General features: G+C 44.5%; 1 protein-coding gene across 2 annotated transcripts; it reads right to left on the bottom strand.

The window, feature by feature from the left end:
* Window positions 1-8287: 8287 nt before the first annotated feature.
* TMED7 (transmembrane p24 trafficking protein 7) lies at window positions 8288-20170 on the bottom strand. Of its 2 annotated transcripts, XM_075931983.2 has the most exons (4): window positions 20016-20170; window positions 19643-19861; window positions 15406-15651; window positions 8288-11227 (listed from the first exon to the last, which is right to left on the bottom strand). In XM_075931983.2, exons 2-4 carry the CDS (start codon window positions 19826-19828, stop codon window positions 10991-10993), a joined length of 669 nt encoding a protein of 222 aa, XP_075788098.1. In that variant the 5' UTR covers window positions 19829-19861; window positions 20016-20170; the 3' UTR covers window positions 8288-10990. The 2 variants fall into 2 exon arrangements, with proteins under 2 accessions (XP_075788098.1, XP_089635418.1); XM_089779292.1 differs by having other exon boundaries at window positions 19643-20138.
* Between the last annotated feature and the right edge of the window lie 604 nt (window positions 20171-20774).

The following is a 20774-nucleotide window of genomic DNA, read 5'->3' as shown; positions in this document are numbered from 1 at the left end:
TCGGGTGCTGCTGGGTTGGTCCAGTAGCGCGGCTGCTCCTTGGCGCTACTGGACCAACCCAGCAGCACCCCAGCTGCTCTCCCCCAGGCATCCTGATTCAGCCGCTGCTGAAACTGATTCAGCCGCTGCTGAATCAGGACTCCTGGGGCAGAGCAGCTGGGGTGCTGCCGGGTTGGTCCAGTAGCGCCAAGGAGCAGTGCTGCGGGACCAACTGGCAGTTATCTGGGTGTAAGAGGAGCGACTATATGACCCTATTGAGTTTGTCACCCTAGTGATGGTTGTGAGCTTGCTTGTTTAGTGTGGTCTGTTTGAAAGGCTGAGCTTGGAAGGCAAGGCTAAGAGCTTTATAATGTTGTTCTAGCTTGCAATCCTCCTTTGACCCTCATCTCTTGATGCTCTCTTGAGAAGGGGATAATCAACGGACCATGGTAATACCAAGGTACAAAATATATAGGAATAACAGAGCAGGTTGCACTGTTGAGAAGTGAAAGCACAGAACCAAATATAGCAAAAAATCTTAAATGAATAAAAAACTACCACAAGATCTCTATGGCTAGAAATTATATGCTTGAATAAGAAGAGTATAGCAGCAAGAATATACTACTGACCTTCTGCCCAGGATGGTGACTGTGCCTCTGAAATGCTTAGGAATATTAGAGGCTACATAAATACAAAAAAATAATAGAGGATTTCAGCTATTCCTATACTGACCTCAGAAGGGGATGCAGTTATAGAATTTCTAGATGCCATGAATGACTGCCACGTGGAGCAACTGTGGAGATTCCCTCTGAGAATTCCCTTTTCCTCTTAGCTTATGCAGAACACCTTGTCCAATTCTGGGATTGTTTAAAAAAACACCTCAGTTCGATTCCACATTTAATCATTCAAGGTTCCTTTATTTGATATACAGCAAAGCTATGCTGAAGTGAGCAAACTCAAGCACAAGGGGGAGGTATGGGCCATGCCACACATTCAAAGTTACACAGCAAACCTCTTCCTCTCTATATATTTACATGTAATATTACATAACAAGTTTTTGGACTGACATGGTTACTTTGCAGGAATCAAGCTCTGTCCATGCTCAACCTAGTCCTGGCTTCCTATGTGCATTCCTAATTTATTTTGTCCCTTGTGAGTAAATGGTGAACTGGGTGTTCTCCCTTCTATAATCTTTTTAGCCTACTGATCTATTTACTTACCTTATTTAGCATAAATATTCCGTTTTCAGCTAATCATTTGCTTACCTCCTAATTCTGTTCCCCAAGAAATGAGGCCTCCTTCCAGGTGTTAATTACACATCAGAGCAAGCCTCATCTATATCAGCTAGTCTTGGAACCGACAAGGGGAGAGACCATTCTTGATTTAGTCAGAAGTAGAACACAGGATCTGGTTCAAAAGATGAATAAAAGCTGAAGCACTTGGTAATAGTGACCATAATGTAACTAAATTTAATTTCCTTTGTGGGGAGAAAATACCAAAGAAACCCACATAGCAGGATATAACCTCAAAAAAAAAAAAAAAACCTACACAAAAATGAGAGAGCTAGTTAAATGTAAATTAAAAGGAAGTCACAAGAATGAAATGTCACATGCTGCATGCAAACTTTTAAAAACATAATAATGGAGGCTCAAACTATGTGTAAATAAATTTAGAAAAAAAGATTTAACTAATTTAGAACAAAACCAAAACAAATTTAGAAAAATGCCACCATGGCTAACCAACGAAATAAAAGAAGTGGTTAGAGACAAAGAGGCATCTTTTAAAAAGCGAAAAACAAATTTCACTGAGGGAAGGAACAAACTCTGGCATTTCAAATGTAAAAGTATAATTACAAAGGCCAAAAAAGAATTTGAAGAGCAACTAATATGACACAAAAAGTAACAGCAATTTTTTTATAATTACATCAGAAGCTGGAAGCCAGCCAAACAAACCTTGGGGCCCACTGGAATAGTGAGGTGCGAAAAGAGCACTTGTGGAAGACAAGGCAGTTGTGGAGAAGCTAAATTAATTCTTTGCATCTGTCTTCACTGCAAGGCTGTGTCTACATTGGCACCCGGAAGATCCCTTATTCCTACTTGAAAGGGTTTATTTCCCGCAAGATCCCGTCTAGACTGGCGCTTTTCTCCGGCAAAACCCTGAACCGGAAAAAGCGGCAGCCATGTTCATGCAAATGCCACGGGATATTTAAATCCCCCGCGGCATTTGCAATTCCGAAGTGTCTCATTAGCATCCCTTTTACGGAAAAGGGTGCCATTGTAAACACAATACAGGACTATGTAGCACTTTAAAGACTAACAAGATGGTTTATTAGATGATGAGCTTTCGTGGGCCAGACCCACTTCCTCAGATTCCTTTGATCTGAGGAAGTGGGTCTGGCCCACGAAAGCTCATCATCTAATAAACCATCTTGTTAGTCTTTAAAGTGCTACATAGTCCTGTATTTTGTTTCAGCTACACCAGACTAACACGGCTACATCTCTATCACTATTGTAAACACAGGCCAAGGAATCTGAGGAAGACTCCTCACACCTGAGCCATTGTTTTTAGGAGCAAATCTGAGGAACTGTCCCAGACTGAGGTGTGAATGGAGGAGGTGTGGAACAAATTTATAAATGTAACTAATAAATCTCCAGACTCAGATGATATTCACCAAATAATGAAATTCCCTGGTATGTAACCTATCACATAAATCATCCTCTATATCAGATGACTGGGGAATTACCAATATGGTGCCCATTTTTTTAAAGGCTCCAAAAGTACTCCCAGCAATTACAGGTTAGTAATCCTAACTTCATTACCAGGCAAATTTGTTGAAACAGTGGTAAAGAACAGAATTATCAGACACATAGATGAATATGAGTTGAGGAAGAGAGTCAATATGGATTTTATAAAGGGAAAATCATGCCTTGCCACTCTCCTAGAATTCTAAGGTAAACTACTATGTGGACATGGGAGATCCAGTCGATATAGCATAGTTGGACTTCCGGAAAGCCTCTGATCCCTCACCAAAGTCTTGTCAGCAAGTAAACAGTAGTGGGATAAGGAGGAAAGACCAATAATTTGTTAAAAGAAGAATCAATTATCAGTTTTCAGAATGAAGATAGTGTCTCCTGATTCACCATCTTTGAAAATGATCTGGAAAAAGGCATAAACAGTGAGGTGGCAAAGTTTGCAGATGATACAAAATTACTCAAAATCCAAAGCTGACTATAAAGAGTTGCAAAGAAATTACACAAAACTGGGTGAATGACAGACAAAATTCAGTGTTAATAAATGCCAAGTCTTGGACTGGACTGAGCCGTAGATAGACGGATCCCATCTTCTACAATGCCTTTGGTGAGTGATCAATTACAGATGTCTCATAGACAGGGCTCGACAAATTATGGAAAACCCTACTCGCCAGACAAAAAGGGGACTCGCCACCCCCCCAAAGTGGTTTTTTTTTAATGGCATAAATTCCTAATAAGAATAAGAACAGTAATTACTAATACATTCTTAATAAATTTCACCTAAGTTATTAAAATAACTTATAAACTTCTTATAAATAAATATAATATAAACTTCTACCTTTTCCTTCTGCTGCCATGTCTCCGCCCCTTGCGCCATCAGCCTGCTGCCCCCAACCCCTCACCCTCCTCTGTTGTCCTGACTCCTGCCCTTCTCGCTGCCCTCAGCCTTCCTGAGACCTGCCCCCCTCCAGCAGCCCTTCTCTCCCCCCTGTGCCCACTCCTCCAGTAGCCCCACTCTGATCAAGTGAGCTACCCCTCCTCATCCCCTCTCCTAACACCTCCCTCTACACACTTGCCCTGCCTCTCTCCTCTGATGTTGGTCCCTCCCCTCCAGGTGTCTGCCCTTCTGCTTCACCCCCAGAATCTCCTGGCACCTACACCCTTCTGGTTCCTCCCCCTTCCCTCACTGTTCCTGCCCCCTTTGCCCTCTTTTCCCTTATACCCACCCCCTCACCACCCTCTGCCCCCATTCCCCTCATGCCCATGCTCTCACACATGCTTTGCTCCATCCCTGCCTTCCTCATGCCCATCCCTTCTTTCAAGCCTTCTCCCAGCACCTCCCCCTCCTCCCTCTAGCCCCCAGTGCCCTTACCTTCTCCTCTCCCAGCATCACCCTGTTCCCCTCTCCCACTGATACCTCCCCTCCTGCCCTTTTCCTCATTGTCTGCACTTGCCCCCCTGGGATTTGTCTCTCCTGCACCCCTGTCCCTTAGTGCCTTCCTTTTTTCTTCTTCTTCTCCTGACCTTCTCCCCGCCCCACCCCACAGCACAAGCCCCTTCCCCATATTTTCCCCCTTCCCGCCCCACAGCCCAGTCCAGCCGCTTCCCCACCCCCAGGTCCAAGCAAAACATTTCCCTCCCTTTTTTGTTGTCTTTTACACATTTGCATTTTGCAATGTCCAGCTTCTCCCTATGGACAAGCACCCCTCACTCCCAACCCACAGGGGAAACAGGGTGCAGGGACAGCACAGAGCCAGAGGGGTACAGGGATCAGTGGGGGGGCGGACAGGAGTGGCACGGGGAACAGGAGGCACAGAGACGCAGGGATCGGGGAGAGCAGTGCGCGGGGTGCGGTGGAGGCATGGGGTATGGGACACGGGGAACGGGAGGGGCAGAGGGATCGGGGTCTAGGAGCAGTGCAGGAAACAGGCAGCACATAGCTGGTGGGGGAGAGCAGGGATCGGGGGGAGCAGGGTGCGGGGTGCAAGGGCGGCGCAGAGCCAGAGGGAGAGCAAGGGATCCAGAGTGCAGGGTGCATGGGGAACGGGCAGCAGGAGCCAGCTGGTCGGCCGGGAGTGGTCCCTCCCTGGCAGCGCTCAGCTCCTCTGCTGGCTGGCGGATCGGATGGGGCCGTGTTGCCCGTAGTGCGGGCTTCAGCAAGCCCGTTACAACGGCCCACCGGGCCAGTCCGCCCCTGCACTCGCCAGCTGGCAAAATCTACTCTCTGTGGGGAAGTGTATTTGTCAAGCCCTGCACATAAAAAGCTGCCAACTGCCGGCGCTGTATGTTCTTTTTGGATCCTCCGCTTTTCTCACAACGCCTGGATACGTTGACTCTCAAAGCAATTAAGAGCCTTACAGGTTGCCCTGTCCCCATGGCCACTCCAGAACCCAACCCACCTCCCTACCATTTGGACATCCCTTATCCTGCCTTCCTGGTGCCTGAGCCAGCTCCATCCAGGGGGTGACCGGTGCTGGCGGGAGCCTAGTACAGGCTTTAATGAATACCAAGTAATGCTGTAATGAGTCTAGGCAAGCAACATAGCCTCCCTCTGACCAGGAAGAGGAAGGGCCCTTTAAGACCCTTGGTGGGCAGTGGCAGAGCAACCTGGCCCCACCCTCAGAAAGCAGAAAGGCAGGGCCAAAAGTATAAAAAAACTGGGCTCAGAGCTCAGTTGAAACCCAGCTGCTGAGCAGGTCAGATGCTCTGCCCATGCTCCAGCGAAGAAAGGTCTACCCATGCTGCCCTCATCGGGAGAACTGGGTTGGGCCACTGCCAGCCCCTAAAGACTGGCCAAGGCCACCATGGTTACTGTGGAGCCTTGATGACTGGACAGGGGTGCTGAGACCACTGCCATGGCCTGAAGACACTCTGGGACCCTCGCCAGGCTCAGACTGCTAGACCTGTCCACCTGGGCCCCTACTGGAGCCAGAACCTATGGATATGCTGCCAGCACCTCCATTCCCAACTGACCCCAAAGGACCAGTGCTTGAGCCAGTTAGGTTCCCAAGAAGAACCAGGAAGTGGCCCAGGGCAGCTGAGGAGATGGAGGTCAATTGGGCAGCATGTTGTAGCTCAAATTCCTGCTGACCTACAGAATTGATCAGTGTGTTGTGGTCAGGATCCCCACTGACCCAATGGCTGCTGTGCTGCCACTGTTGGGGCCCTGGGTTGAGGTGCAATGGAGCAGGTGGGCTTGTGTCCTCTGTTCCACCTTCCCCTTGGTTGGCAGGCTTCCCCCGTGAGGGCAAAACACCTCTTTGTCAGTTCTCTGCCAGCAAGGAGACCTGACCTCTGTTCTGCCTGTAACATAGAACCATAGAATAATAGGACTGGAAGGGACCTCAAGAGGTCATCGAGTCCAGCCCCCCGCCCTCAAGGCAGGACCAAGCTCCGTCTACACCATCCCTGACAGATGTCTATCTAACCTGTTCTTAAATATCTCAAGAGAGGGAGATTCCATCACCTCCCTTGGCAATTTATTCCAACATTTGACCACCCTGACAGTTAGGAACTTTTTCCTACTGTCCAATCTAAACCTCCCCTGCTGCACTTTAAGCCCATTACTCCTTGTCCTGTCCTCAGAAACCAAGAGGAACAAATTTTCTCCTTCCTCCTTGTGACACCCTTTTAGATATTTGAAAACCGCTATCATGTCCCCCCTTAATCTTCTTTTTTCCAAACTAAACAAGCCCAGTTCATGAAGCCTAGCTTCATAGGTCATGTTCTCTAGACCTTTAATCATTCTTGTCACTCTTCTCTGTACCCTTTCCAATTTCTCCACATCTTTCTTGAAATGTGGCGCCCAGAACTTGACACAGTACTCCAGCTGAGGCCTAACTAGTGCAGAGTAGAATGGCTGACTTGGGGACACCTGGGGCAGAGCAGCTCGGGTGCTGCTGGGTTGGTTCAGTAGCGCGGCCGCTCCTTGGCGCTACTGGACCAACCCAGCAGCATCCCAGCTGCTCTCCCCCAGGCATCCTGATTCAGCCGCTGCTGAAACTGATCAGCAGCGGCTGAATCAGGACTCCTGGGGCAGAGCAGTTGGGGTGCTGCCGGGTTGGTCCAGTAGCGCCAAGGAGCAGTGCTGCGGGACCAACTGGCAGCGCCCTACCTGCTCTACCACAGGCCCTAGGCTTTGCTCCACGTCTCCCTGGTCTGCTGGGGGGGGGGGGGAGAGCACTAGCTCAGCTGATCCAGCTGGAAGCGCCGCGGGTCCGGCCCGGGTCCTCCACCGCTTTGCTCCCCGTCTCCCTGGTCTGCTGGCTCCCCCAGCAGACCAGGGAGACCGCGAGCAGCTTTTCTCCCCTTGGAGGAGGTGGACGGCGGGACCAGGCGTCCCGCCGCTCCAGTCCTCCGGGGCGAGAAAATCCCCTTTCGTAACTGCAGATCCGACATACGTCGGATCCGCGTAACTCGGGGACTGCCTGTAATGTGAAAGCTCGTTACAAGCAGGCAACTATACTGCACTAACTCAAATTTCTAAATAGCCTTATAGCTTCATATGGAGGGCCTTGAAGTAATCTGCTTGTGGAAGCAGGCTCTTTCCTGGCCAGGCCTCTCGCGCGTATTGCCATCCAAGCAAAAGGTCAAATTCCCCTTAATGAAAACCCTTACACTATGTAACTTAAAGATCAGCGACGAACAGGAACCAAAACCAGACCTAAAAAGTTCATGTAAAGTTCATGCTGGTTGTGCTGACTGTGCCATGCCCAATAAGGCAGAAAAGGAAAAACAGGAAACCATCTCACCGCCTTACCCCTGTCACTTAGGCTAGCAGACCCTGTCTGCTAGCCTATCTCAAAAAGTGTGCGAAAGCTCTCTATAAAACAGCTTCCCCTCCTGTATCAAATTGAGGAATCCCGAATAAACATTGGATGGCGGAATATGAGCCAGGGCTGAGGACTGATCACCGAGGGCCACCTCCCGCTCACCGAACCAAACGAGTTCCTGTAGAGCGTAACGTATACCAAACATAACGAATACCAGATATGTTGTTGTTGTAGTTTGTGTGTCTGTTAAATGTAAGTATTGTTATCTGAAATTGTTTAGAGGTATTGTTAAGTAGTAGTGTTAAAAGTTTTAGGTAAATGATTGGTCTTCTAAGTAAGACTGATGTAAATGTAAGTGTTAATAAACCCTAGTCCCTTGTTAACTATTGGGATTTAGAGAAACCTCAAAGAATTTTCTTCACTGTATTGCATTTTGCTTATTAGACATTCTAATAATTTAATGCCTACGTACGTAAGAAATTGATAAAATCATAATTTATACATAGAAGCCCTTTAATAAAAGTTTAAAAGATATTTAGTAATAGTTTGCCTGTTTCTGCGCCTTCCTGGGACTAGCCACATTTCCGAACCTTTTACTTTAAACCACACTGCTCTCAAATTGAAAAATGTGAATAAGCAATCAAGTGGAATCTATTCTAATAAATTAATTAATGGATATTTTAAAAATACTTATTCTAAAATAATTTAACTGGCTCATTCCTACTTACTGTAGGATGGGAGCTCCTTCCCCATTCAGTCCCAAAATAAAAATTCATTCAGACCATGTTCATATATTAATTTTTATTTTCCCATACAATATTCACAGGGTCTGCCTTTTTTTAATCTTAAACTAACAAATGATTTTAAACTAAAACAAGAACTGACATTTCGTAAACAAACATCCAAAGAATGATCAAAACCTGGTGTCTTATGCAGTACATAATAAAGTTGTATTGTGTTAAACACTGGGTGATTTAGTTGTGTACCGTACACCTCGTTTGAACGATGTCATTAATATAAAAAGACAAAGCTTCAACTGTCACAAATCTTAATTTTTTCCACCCACTGTTGATTTGTTAGCATGTGTCTATTATACTCTATTTTATTCAATCACTTATTCTAAAAAATATATACAGCTATGTTTAAACATGTGTTTTTATACCATGTTTCTACAACAGAAAAATAAAAGCTTTCTTTTAAGATCTTACTGCATAACATACAGCAAGATACAGGAGGATTGGTTTGAATACCCAACTTCAATATAAGTCAATTCCGCAAGACCTGTGCAGCTAGAGGTACACTAAGCTAACAGTACCACTTTACACAATCAAACATTAGGGAAAAAAGGCGCGCGTGTGCGTGTCTTAGTCTGACTATAAGCCAATATTTGGGTTACTGTCAAAATTGGTAAATGGTGTAACACAAAGCAACTGATGTCGAAATTATTTCACATCTTTAAGTGTTTTCATTACAATTAAAGCTACTCAAATTGATCTTACAAGTGATAGTTCAAGATTCAGATCACAATGGAATATTGCCAAAATTAGTTAGATAATATTTTCATCAAATTATTGTAATGGCGAATGTACAACACTGAACTGTACCCATTTGCTTTGTTATTGCATGTAATTAAGTTTATAAAGAATCCTGCAGAAAATCAGCTTGCTGCCAAACACAAGAATAAAGCAGCCAGGCACATTCAGAAAAGAGTATCTCATGCAGGCACAGGCTTGTGGCATTTAGGAAAAAGTCTGTGCGATTTTATTTTTGCACTAGCACTGGCATGGTTTTTACTTCTCCCAATAAGAAGCTTGTAGTGCTTTTAAAAAGTTCAATACAAGGTATGAGGATACCAAAGAGATTCCTGGAACTAACAAAGATCCAATTTTTCACCTACCAATCTCATGGCTTCTAAAATAGGAATTAGCTCAATTATTTCTTGGATGTTTCAAACTGCAAGTAACTGATCTACTCTTAAGGACAAATCTAGAATCTCCTTTTGCTACAACCACTGCATTTTAAATTGATGGCCCTGAGTTTTTGCCATGTGCCAAAGCATTACATTTTTTAATATATAACAAACTTTTTGCAGTTTCCCCAGAGTTGGAAATGTATGATCAACACTGGCAACAAATCAGAATTACTGTTGTTCTACTTAAAAAAAAAAAAAAAAATCAGTGAAAACCCTCTGATTTTCTTATTTTTAGTTTAGCTGTAGTTTCTCTTGTGCACTTGAGTATTGGTAAAATGCCTTTAATCCTTCCAGCCTAAACTATGCTTATTTTTAAGCATATTTTGAATACCTCTGTTCAAACAATTTATGTACATGTTTGCAAACTTCCATATCCTAATAAACAAGACTTTCCAGAGTACACAATACAGCATCTATTAAAAGATGTGAGAAATGACAATGTAGGCTACAAACCTACTAAAAAAAAAAAAAGAGACACCCTGAAACATTGCATGACCACTAGCAGCCAGAAGTGGAAATTAAATGCACAAGGCAACAATGCATCACAATTGTGAAAGATACAATGCAGTATGAACAAACTGGACTCAATGATTAAATAAAAAAGTTCATATGTGCCTCACACAGATGTCATACAACCATGTCCAGTGTCAATGCTGTGTTGCTTACAGCTAGTTTACCTGTTTTCCTAATTTTGAAGAACCACAGTAGCATGTGACTACAGAGACTGCATAAGTTCAGTGACAAAGTTACAAGATTCTTCCCATCTTATTGCATTTTTTTTAAATAAAAAGACTTCGAAATTTGTATTTTAATTGAATACTGAAAATTAGTTTCCTGGATAGTCTCAGTTCACAATTTGTTCAATAAAACAAATATTGTAAAACAGAAAATTCACTATGTTTTAAAGGGAAGAATATCTGTTTTAAACCAACCAATGTGTTTAAATATAAAACTTAGCAAGTGTGAAAGATGGAGACTCACCATTCTGTAGAAGAACAGTATTTGTGTCATGACGTGTTAACTTGCAACAGGTTTACAAATAAGCAAAGAAAGAAATATGGATTTGGATTTTTCAGAGCAAATCAAAACAACGCAGTTCAATGCTCTGTGACTATAGTTCATCACATTTGCTTGTGTTTTCAACTCAACACCTTTAGGCTGAACAAGCTAAAAATATCAATTTTCATTTCTTTCATATAATTTGTCCCCCCCCCCAAAAAAAAACTTACCACAGATTAATCAGTGAGTACAAATAAAGGAAAAACAGATCACTACTGAATGCTGACACAAACATAAAAAAAATACAGTAAGTTCTTAACTTTTCAAATATTTCAAATAAAAAAGGTGTCCCTTTCACAACTCTGACTACATTTTGAAATTTGCAATGAATGAGAAGGGGCAAAAAGGTATTAAAAATGTTGCCCATCTTTAGTTCTTTTGTATCTACAATTAATTGGAGAACAGCCAGTTTACAGATGAACATGTACAGTGGATTTGAAGCATTGTTTTACTACTGGTTATGATCCAACACGGGTTGTTGTGGTTCTTTTATCAGAGAAGAAGCTTTTGAGAAGAAATACTTGCCCAATGCTAACTACTAGAAGAATGATGGCTTCCCCTATTGACCAATAAGCTACTCTTGTATTTAGATCTTCTGCTCTGCTGCGACCTTGTGCTTCTCTCAAACGGAAATGAGTCTGATAATCGATAACAGACTTCAAAGCTTCATGAATTGAAACACAAGCAGACTCCATCTAGACAAAAAAAAAGTTTCTGAATTAGAAAAGCACTGGAAGAATTCTGTTTGTGCTGCATGAGTTCCAGAATACATCCTGGTACTGCCTGGGTATTTAAATAAAGTTTTAGAAAATGAAGGGTTCACTATGCAAGCTGCCCCAGGAGAGAGGACAACCCCAGCCCTCTCTTACCACAGCAGCTTGGGCCAGGTGAGACATGCCAGTCCATAGCCCATGCAGTTGTAGCAGGCACAGCTGGTGAAGAGGTGCATGTCCCCCAGATGGGGGAGGGAGGGAGACAGACAGATAAATTTTCTGTATTATGTAGTAGATAGCTGTCTTTCTCCAGTCCTTCCCCCTGACAACACAATGGGGTTATAGCTGTCCCAGTCCCCATCTCTGGCCTCTTGCTGCCCCTTTGTGGTTGTTCTGAAGTATAATTCTCTCCAACCAGACCTCTCCCTTTCCATTTTATGAGAAACACTCAAAGGCTGTGTCTAGACTGCATCCCTTTTCCATAAAAAGGATGCAACTTAGACACATCCCAATTGCAAATGAAGCGGGGATTTAAATCCCCCCCGCTTCATTTGCATAAACATGCCTGCCGCTTTTTTCCGGCTCGGAGCTTTGCCGGAAAAAAGCGCCAATCTAGACGCGGATCTTTCGGAAAATAAAGCCTTTTCCAAAAGATCCCTTATTCCTCTTAAAATAAGGAATAAGGGATCTTTCGGAAAAGGCTTTATTTTCCGAAAGATCCGCGTCTAGACTGGCGCTTTTTTCCGGCAAAGCTGCGAGCCGGAAAAAACCGGCAGCCATGTTTATGCAAATGAAGCGGGGGGATTTAAATCCCCGCTTCATTTGCAATTGCGATGTGTCTAAGTTGCATCCCTTTTTACGGAAAAGGGATGCAGTCTAGACACAGCCAAATTGTATACACATTCCATTATCCTTGCACAACCAAACCCTGATCTTGATTTAAGTTATAATAAGAGGAAGCTGCATACCAACTTTGGTGGTCATAGCTCTTACTGTTTAGGAGGAGTTCTTGCCCATTTCTGAAATATATAGTTGAGTATGTATAGCCAGAACTTCTGTAATTTTAGATGAGAATGTTTATTCTTTCAACTAATATGCTTGGCAAAACTAATTGTTTAGGCTAAAATGTTCTGTGCCAAGTATTGGCCTCAAGTTTTATTTTATTCCTTTTGTTTTGTTTCAGGTTAAATGGGTCAGCCATTTAATAGAACAAGATTAGAAAAATATACATTGTTTTGCCCATACTTAAATTTATTTCAGCAGTTTGTTGAGAAACATTTGAATATTTGAAGCAGGGACTTAAAAATTTTTAAGGGCCAGGTGGGTGTCAGGAATGTGTCTTTTGCCATTCCAGTGAAAATCTGTCCAAGTTGGCCATGCAGGATGTTTTTTAAAAATTGCAATTCATACATGCTCAATTCACTAAATTATCTGAAGAGAATTTAATTATTTTTTAATTATTTGGTGTTTCTATAGAATGAGAAAATTTAGAAATGAATGGTTTGAAAAGTTCAAAGTACCAATACCTTAACTTTCAGACAAGAGTGCAGTCACAACACTGAAATGCAGCTTTCCTAAGAAAATATACCTGTCTGTGATGTAAACAATTCAGTGAATTATGTGTCTCATCATATGTAACTATTTTTAATTTAACATTTAGTATTGCAGAGAAAAGCAGATTAGCTTTTAGTATAAAATCTCAATATTTTACCACGATGGCATAAAAATGTGTTGTCATCTAGTGACGGCAGGTTTGTATAATTTTTGGTGGTGCCCAGAATGGGTCTAGTCCCCTCCTTCCTCCCCCCGCCCTGTAAACCGATATATATTTTATTAAATAATGTAAAAATGGACTGGAAACCGTAAGCATTTAACAGTTTCCCTTTATTACACAATATCACTATCATAAGAAAAAATTATTTAACTAAGAATATCAACATTATTAAACCATTGTGGATTCCATTGTGCATCAAATATATATTATATTATATTATATTATATTTTGTTGTACCTGTTTTGATGAAGTGGGAATGTTCTGAATGTTCTCTCTGATGGACACGTGACCAGAAATAAAGTCCCCTCTCTAAGGGCTTTTCCCACCATCCTCCTACTAATAGGGATTAGTTTGGCCCCAACCAAACCCCGCTCATGCAACTATCCTGAAATTGCATTAACCCCACTGTGTGTGACATTAACTCGGGGGCGGAGAGGGGAAGTGTTCCAAGGGTTTCCTCCCATGAGCAGAATGAATTTTGTGTTGTGCACCAGTACGGAGTTCATGTGGCATGTTTGGATGTGCCACCTAAGTTGTTATTAAATATATTATAAACCTCAACCCTTTCCCTCTGCTGCCATGTCTCCTCCCCTTGCTTCATCAGCTCCCCCGGTGCCTCCTGACCCCCAACCCCTCACCCTCCTCTGCTGTCCTGACTCAGACACCTGCCCTTCTCACTGCCCTCAGCCCTCCTGAGACCTGCCCCCCCTCCACCAGCCCTTCTCTCCCCCGTGCCCACTCCTCCAGTAGCCCCACTCTGATCATGTGAGCTACCCCGCCTCATCCCCTCTCCTAAAATCTGCCTCTACACACCTGCCCTGGCTCTCTCCTCTGGTGCTGGTCCCTCCCCTGCAGGTGTCTGCCCTTCTGCTTCACCCCCAGAATCCCCTGGCATCTGCACTCTCCTGGTAGCCCCCTTCCCTCACTGCCTCTGCCCTCTTTTTCCCTGATGCCCACTCCCTCATGCTCCTGTGCACTCACACGACTTGCTCCATCCCCGCCTTCCTCATGCCCATCCCTTCTTTCAAGCCTTCTCCCAGCACCTCTCTCCCCCACCTCTAGCTCCCAATGCCCTTACCTTCTCCTCTCCCAGCATCACCCTGTCCCCCCCCCTCCCACTAACACCTCCCTTCCTGCCCTTTTCCTCAGTCTCCACTTTGCCACCTGGCATTTGTCACTTCTCCACCATGTCTCTTGGTACCTTCCCCTTTCTTCTCCTGACCTGCCCCTCTCCCCTCAGCACAAGCCACTTCCTCTCCCACCCCTTCCCCCTATTTTTCCCCTTCTCCACCCCACCTTCTTCCTTCCAGTTTGCAGCACTGGAGTCTGTGATCGGGCCCCAGCTGCTTCCGGAGCTCCAGACCACTTACTGTGGCTGGAGCTGGGCCGCGCGGTGCAACTCTGGGCAGCATGGTTTTAAAGTCCCAGGTCATGACGTCACCCTCTCAGCTGTTGCGCAGCGTTTCAGCACGCCACGCATGCGCAGCTTTCATTCCAGCAGGGATGCTCTGGGGGGGAGGGGAAAGGACGTGTGGGGGCCGGTGCCCGCGGCCTGCTCCAGGCAGGGCTGGGGGAGAGACCCAGTTCCAAATATTGGTGGAGCAGGGCTCCCGGCTCTGAATATTACTGGAGCCTGGGCACCAACAGCTCATATCTTGCCGCCTATGTTGTCATCACTAAAATACTGGGAATTTAGATATATTTACTCTGTAACCTTTCAAGGGCATTTTATTCACCCACTCTGTATTTCTTTCCAACAATCTCATTCATCTCCACAAATCATCTGGGATCTCTTGTGATCACAGACACACATTATTCACTGCTACCAGAATAGATTGTACAAAATTTAGTGCGACACAAGGGTCTAATTATACTCTACTCTGACTCACAGCCTATAAGAAAAAAAAAAAGGCATAAAAATAGTGGAAGAGGCTTCCTTGTCATCCCTTGTCTAGCTGCTACTTCCTTCCAGAACATATCTAGAAAGCATGTCTGATGTTGAATTCCTTCCTGTCCTTGCAATGTGGTGCTCCTCTAACTTCTCATCCAAATCATTTCCTTAAACAGTGTGCTATTACAAGTTCGTCTACTCTTCTCTAAATAGGAGGTAAATCCTTAAATCTTAGTTCTACTTCTGTGATTAATGACTGATACTTCAGTTTACACAAGTTCAGTTTTACATTCAAACTTTAAGCAGACACAAGTTCATCAACAACAACTTGAAATCATGATTTAATACAACTTCCTATGTAATTCAGGCTGGAGTTTTCAAAGCAGCATGGGGAAATTAGATGTCTTACTGACTTTCAAAACTTCTTTGAAAACCCAAGACTCATCTGTTCCACCTTTTCTTTGGCTATCATGTCACTTTAAATTGGCCTTTTACCTGGGTAAGTGCAGTGACTCTGTTCTCACTAGGAAACAAAGGTGGATCTTCTCCAACTTGGAAGTCGAAGTACACTGTTTTGTGCGTGAAAGTAGAAAATTCATTGCTGAAGCAGAATTTGTATGTTCCATTCCTAGATGCAGTGAAGGTAAAGCTATCATATTGTTTTTTCATCTCTTTGTACAACACAATGCCATCAGGATCTTCCAGTCGACAATCAACATCATAATGTCCTCCAGTGATCACCTGTGGAGTGAGAGAGATGATTGGCACTTTAACCCAGCAGAAAGTTATTTTCAGTACTACACTTTGCCTAATTCATTAAACAAAAAACAAAAAAACAAGATGACAGTACTCAGTAATAAACCAAGTTTAGCAGAGAAGTTGTTCAATTAAAGAGTATTAATATATATTAGTCTACAGCACTGAACTTGGGTTTTACACTAGGGATGTAAGCGAGTAGTCTACCCAATAAACAAAAGCTTATGGGATAGCTGAGTATCCACTATTCTCCTCTCCCACCCCACCCCCGAGAGGCAGCAAGGGGAGGGACAGGAGCCGGTGCTGGGGAGAGCCAGATTAAAAGCCAGTTCTTCACCCCAGCACTGTCTACAGCAGTGGTCTGCAACCTTTTGGGGCTGCCGGGTGCCCGGGGGCGGGGCTGCACATGCGCCCAGGGGCAGAGCCACCCATATGCTGCATGCCCACTGCTAGTGCCACCCATGTGCTGCACTCCTGGGGCCAGCTCATACGCCATGCACCCAGGGCCGGCACAGCCCATGTACTGCCCACCAGGGGGTGGGGCCACCCATGTACCACGCACCCAGGGGCCAGCACTGCCCATATACCGTGCGCCCGGAGCCGGCACAGCCCTGGCACCATGCACTCAAGAGGCGGGGCCACACATACGCTGCGTGCCCAGGGGCTGGCACTGCCCATGCACCACATGCCTGGGGGCGGAGCTGGCCCCCATCACTCGGCGGGCACACACAAATGGCCCGGTGGGCGCCACGGTGCCCATGGGCGCCACATTGGGGACCACTGGTCTACAGGGTGCTGCCTGCCCCCAATCCCCACTACCTCTATCAAAGAAGGCAGTTGGAGGGATAGGGGAGGCTGCTGTGAAGCAGGTTCTGCCTGCAATGGGCAAAGGCTCGCCATGGGCAGGGGCTGCTGGACTCAGCGCAAGCCAGGACTGAGCAGCCCCCGCTCGTGCCCGTCTGATGCCGCACCTCTGATTTTAAATGTAGTAAGAGCCCAGTGTCTCTTATTACATTTAAAATGCAGAACTGCAGCATGAGTGGCTCCTGGAGCTACCCTGCTGCAACTCTGCATTTAAAATCTAGTAAGAGCTGCTGGGCTCTTACTACGTTTAAAATGCAGAGGCACAGCATCCCAGACCACTGCAAGCAGCGACTGCTCAATCCTGCCTAACGCTGAGTCCAGCAGACCCACAGCGGTCCTTATCAGCTACACGATTAGTTAGATATCTGCAATTTAACATCCTTATTTTACACACTAACTCAACAAGAATAGCTCAGAATAAAACACTACATACATTCAATTTTAGAAGATAAATGTTTTTTCAAAGACATTAACATACAAATTCATGAGAGTTTCATTTCAATTACATTATTACTTTATTTTACTTAAGGTTCTCAGCAGGGATGTGAACAGGATGTTTAACCCATTAACTAATTAAACAGGATTTTACATGCCTAGTTCTCATACTTCAGTGATAAGTAGAGTACAAGAATCTGACAAGGAAACTATAACATTGAAATAATGTGCTAAAACAATCAGATTTACTGTATTCTAGGCCCACTTTTCCAGTTCCATAAAGACCAATGTAGTATTAAACAAGCTGGAGTTGTTCCAGCATGCTGGAATTGCCAGAAAGCAACAATGGCTCCTGTCCCCCGGGGATAGGAGACCCGGGAAACACACAGAACCATGAATAGTGATTCTTCAAATCATGAGCGTCTCCTGTAAATTAAAGATAAATGTTTTAGGACAGACTTCTACCCATACAAATTGAAACAGAAAAAAGAAACCCAGTTTGAGGAAAATTCTTTTGAACAAAATATATAAGTTATATTTAAGTTCCCGGTGATGGAAATATTTGGGTGTCAGTATTCAAAGAAATCTTTTAGTTTTTTTTTAAGATACAAGCTGCTTCAGAAATGGCACAGTAGATCACCAATACTCAGCTACAAGTGGGAGATACAATTACTTCTAAAGAGCTACAACTAATTTGCCTAAACACAAGATGATTTTAGAATTTGTTTTAATGCTAGATTTCAAAGACAAAACTGATAGAAATGGAAAATCACCAGAATAATTTTTCTACCCGTTCAGAACAAAGACATTTGGGCAGAATTCACTGATGCACAATTACTCCAGAAAGCATTGGTACATGTTAAATGCTGAAAAGCAATTGTGTTAATTCCTAATTGTTTATGATGCATTCTATTTAAGCTTGGCATAATTTATTTAATATGTAATTGATGAATAATATCAATGTTTATTTGTAAGCAGATTTTTTTATCCAGTTTATATTAATTTAAACTTTCATGGTTGTAGAAAATTATGTAGACCCAAAGATTTAAGAAGTTGAAGCTTTATGAATGACTCATAATTAAGTGCAGCTTCAACTTTATGAATTCCAGAGCTGTCTGTTTTTTATCAATGTTGTGAATATATGCTTTATGCAGCATTTTTTACATCAGCATTTTTCTTACTTTGCTCATGCGTAAATTTATATTTCAATTATCAATTTGTACATGTACAGTGAAATACACATTTACTGATAAAATATAATATTTCCAATGTCAAGTATATTAAATGCAGCAATTGAATTCCACAATATACCTTCTCCAAGAAGTTATCTAAATACAAGATAAAGCAAGGAAATTAAGTGCATTTCACAAATTAAATGCACAATTAATAGTGATTCACTCTGAGCAGACACAGTCTCAACAATCAAATTAATAAAGCTCAGAAGTATGAGCCCTAAGAAGTTCAAGGAATACCTTTTTATAGCAACATTTTAGCAAAGTGTCCATTTTACAAGAATGGAGCAAGTTTCATACACAGGTGGCACATACATGTATCCTAATTACATAAAAGCTTACAATTCATGTTTTTACTATATATCTAAAGCATAGAAAGTTTACATCTTTGCCTCCAATATGACAATTACAGACTTGCATACATGTTATTAGGCAATAATATTCCAGAACAACAACTGGTTAGTCTTTAGTCAATGAAAACCTAATGCTGAAGTAAGGTTTAGGGTTTGAACTCAGAATCACATTGAAATTCAGGGACAGACTCCACTGATATGGCACAACATGTTTATTTTTTAAAAAAGTGAGAAATATCAATCAGCTGCAAACCAGATAATCACACAGTGAAAAGTAGGCAGGGAAAACGAGGGTGAGCTTAACAGGTGTGTGGCAAAGGGGTTAAGTCAGTTGAACAACTGGCTTTACAGGGAAGTGGGATATTATCTAGCTGATTGTGGGGGGTGGACGTTATGTTGACCAACAGGCATACATTAAGGGGACATCTACACAACACTATTTCAAAATAACTTAGCCCATGTCTATACAGCAGGCAGTTATTTTGAAATAACGTCCAAATACTGTCAAGCGGAAGGACTGTAATCATCATTGTGCTAAGAGTAAGGGAAGTCAGCAGAAGAGTGCTCTATTTCAAAATTGATGTAACTCAATTTGTGTAGCTTATTTCAAGTTAAGCCCTGCCGTGTAGATGCACCTAAGCGGATTTAAAGACGGTGTTATCTGGAACAGCAAGGTGCACTTGATGCCCTACAAGATCACTTTATCAGAGTATTACTGAGCTAGAACTTTGAAGTGATGCTGGCTAGACCTGAGTGTATTGAGCAACTACTATAAGAAAGAACAGAACAGCTACCCAAAACTTAGGGACCCTGAATCCCCTGTGCTCTTTACTAAGGGAAACTCTACTTGGCACTATCAAGCTGGGGATATCACTGGCTCAGCGAGCTGTAGGTCCGGGTGCCTCAAGCCAGAGAAGAGAAGTGGGCTTGACCCATCAAGGTGTCTGCTTGCAGACGGGAGGGAGCGGTGCACCTGGCACTGCAGGGTGCCCTGCACGACAGCCCCCAGCTCCCATGGAAGCGCTGCTGGGGCGGTGCCGGGAGCCCCTGGCGGGCTGAGGGCGGGGGTACCGCGGAGGGCTGGCCTGTTACCTGGAACTCCAGGGTGCACTTGGTGCCCTGCGCGATCTCCTCGTAGAAGCACTGCTTGGCGTTGTCGGGCAGCTCGAACGTGATCTCGGAGGCCCGCGAGGCGCCCCCCAGGGACAGGAGCAGCAGCACCAAGCCCCGCAGCCCCGAGCGCGCGGCACCAGGGCCCAGCAAGCCCCGCAGCAGCATCTCCCCAGGAGGGCGGGGGTCTCGGCGGCGCAGCTAAGAGGACAAAGGAGAAGTTGTCGGGGCAGGTCCGGGAGCGGCTCCGGCCGGGCGGGCGGGGGAGGGGCGCAGCGGCGGCCGCACCGAGCAGGCCTAGCGCGCAGCCCGGCGCCAGCTACAGGGCGCCCCGGAGAGCGCGCGGGGGACTCACTGCCAAGGGCCCGGATGGAGGAAGCAGCGGCAGCCGGTGCCTGTGCGGCGTGGCGAAAGGAGCGAACGCGCTGGGAACCCGGAAATGGCTCAGCGGGTCGCGCGCCTCCGAACCGGAAGTACTTCCGGGTTGGCCCTACTAGGGTTTTGTCGACGTGGTGTTTGGGGAGGAGAGGGCGGGGCGGGGCGGGAGGGGAAGGATCATGGTAGATTCTAATCCCGCCCCCTTCCCAACAGTTGCGTCATTGAACTGGGAGCGTTGAGAAACGCCTGCGCGCGCGGGCAGCGAGAAGCCAGGGCGTGGAACGTTGCAGGGGTGGAGAGGCAAGCTGAAAGCAAGAAGACAGCAGCTGTGCAAAGCCTTTGTGACTGGATCTTGGTTTCAGTCTGTGTAACAGCAGGGCCAAGCTTCAAATCTTCGGCTTTAAAGCAATTTTATTGCGACCTGTTGTGGTTACTGAGCGACTGTAGACTTAAGTTTGCTTTTATATTTTAGTTGTATACTGATAACTTTGACTTGCACGGGGTTGGCTTCAATTTAACCAGAGCTTAGAGGACCACTGTTGTTTTTTAAGTTTTCCTCACAGGGTGCTACAAGACCATGGGTGGTGTTTTTTTTTTTTTTTTAAGTTACAGACTAACACAACTACCCCTCTGAGACGTTTAAACATGGAGAGCTTAGGACTGAAGCAAGAGGTCTTTTTTTGGACATTCAAATGGAACAATCTCAACAAGTTCAGTCATGTAGTCTTTACTTATG

Source organism: Pelodiscus sinensis, chromosome 6, assembly GCF_052426305.1.
Source record: "Pelodiscus sinensis isolate ZL-2025 chromosome 6, ASM5242630v1, whole genome shotgun sequence".
Taxonomy (NCBI): Eukaryota; Metazoa; Chordata; order Testudines; family Trionychidae; genus Pelodiscus; species Pelodiscus sinensis.
This window is presented reverse-complemented; position numbering and strand designations above follow the sequence as displayed.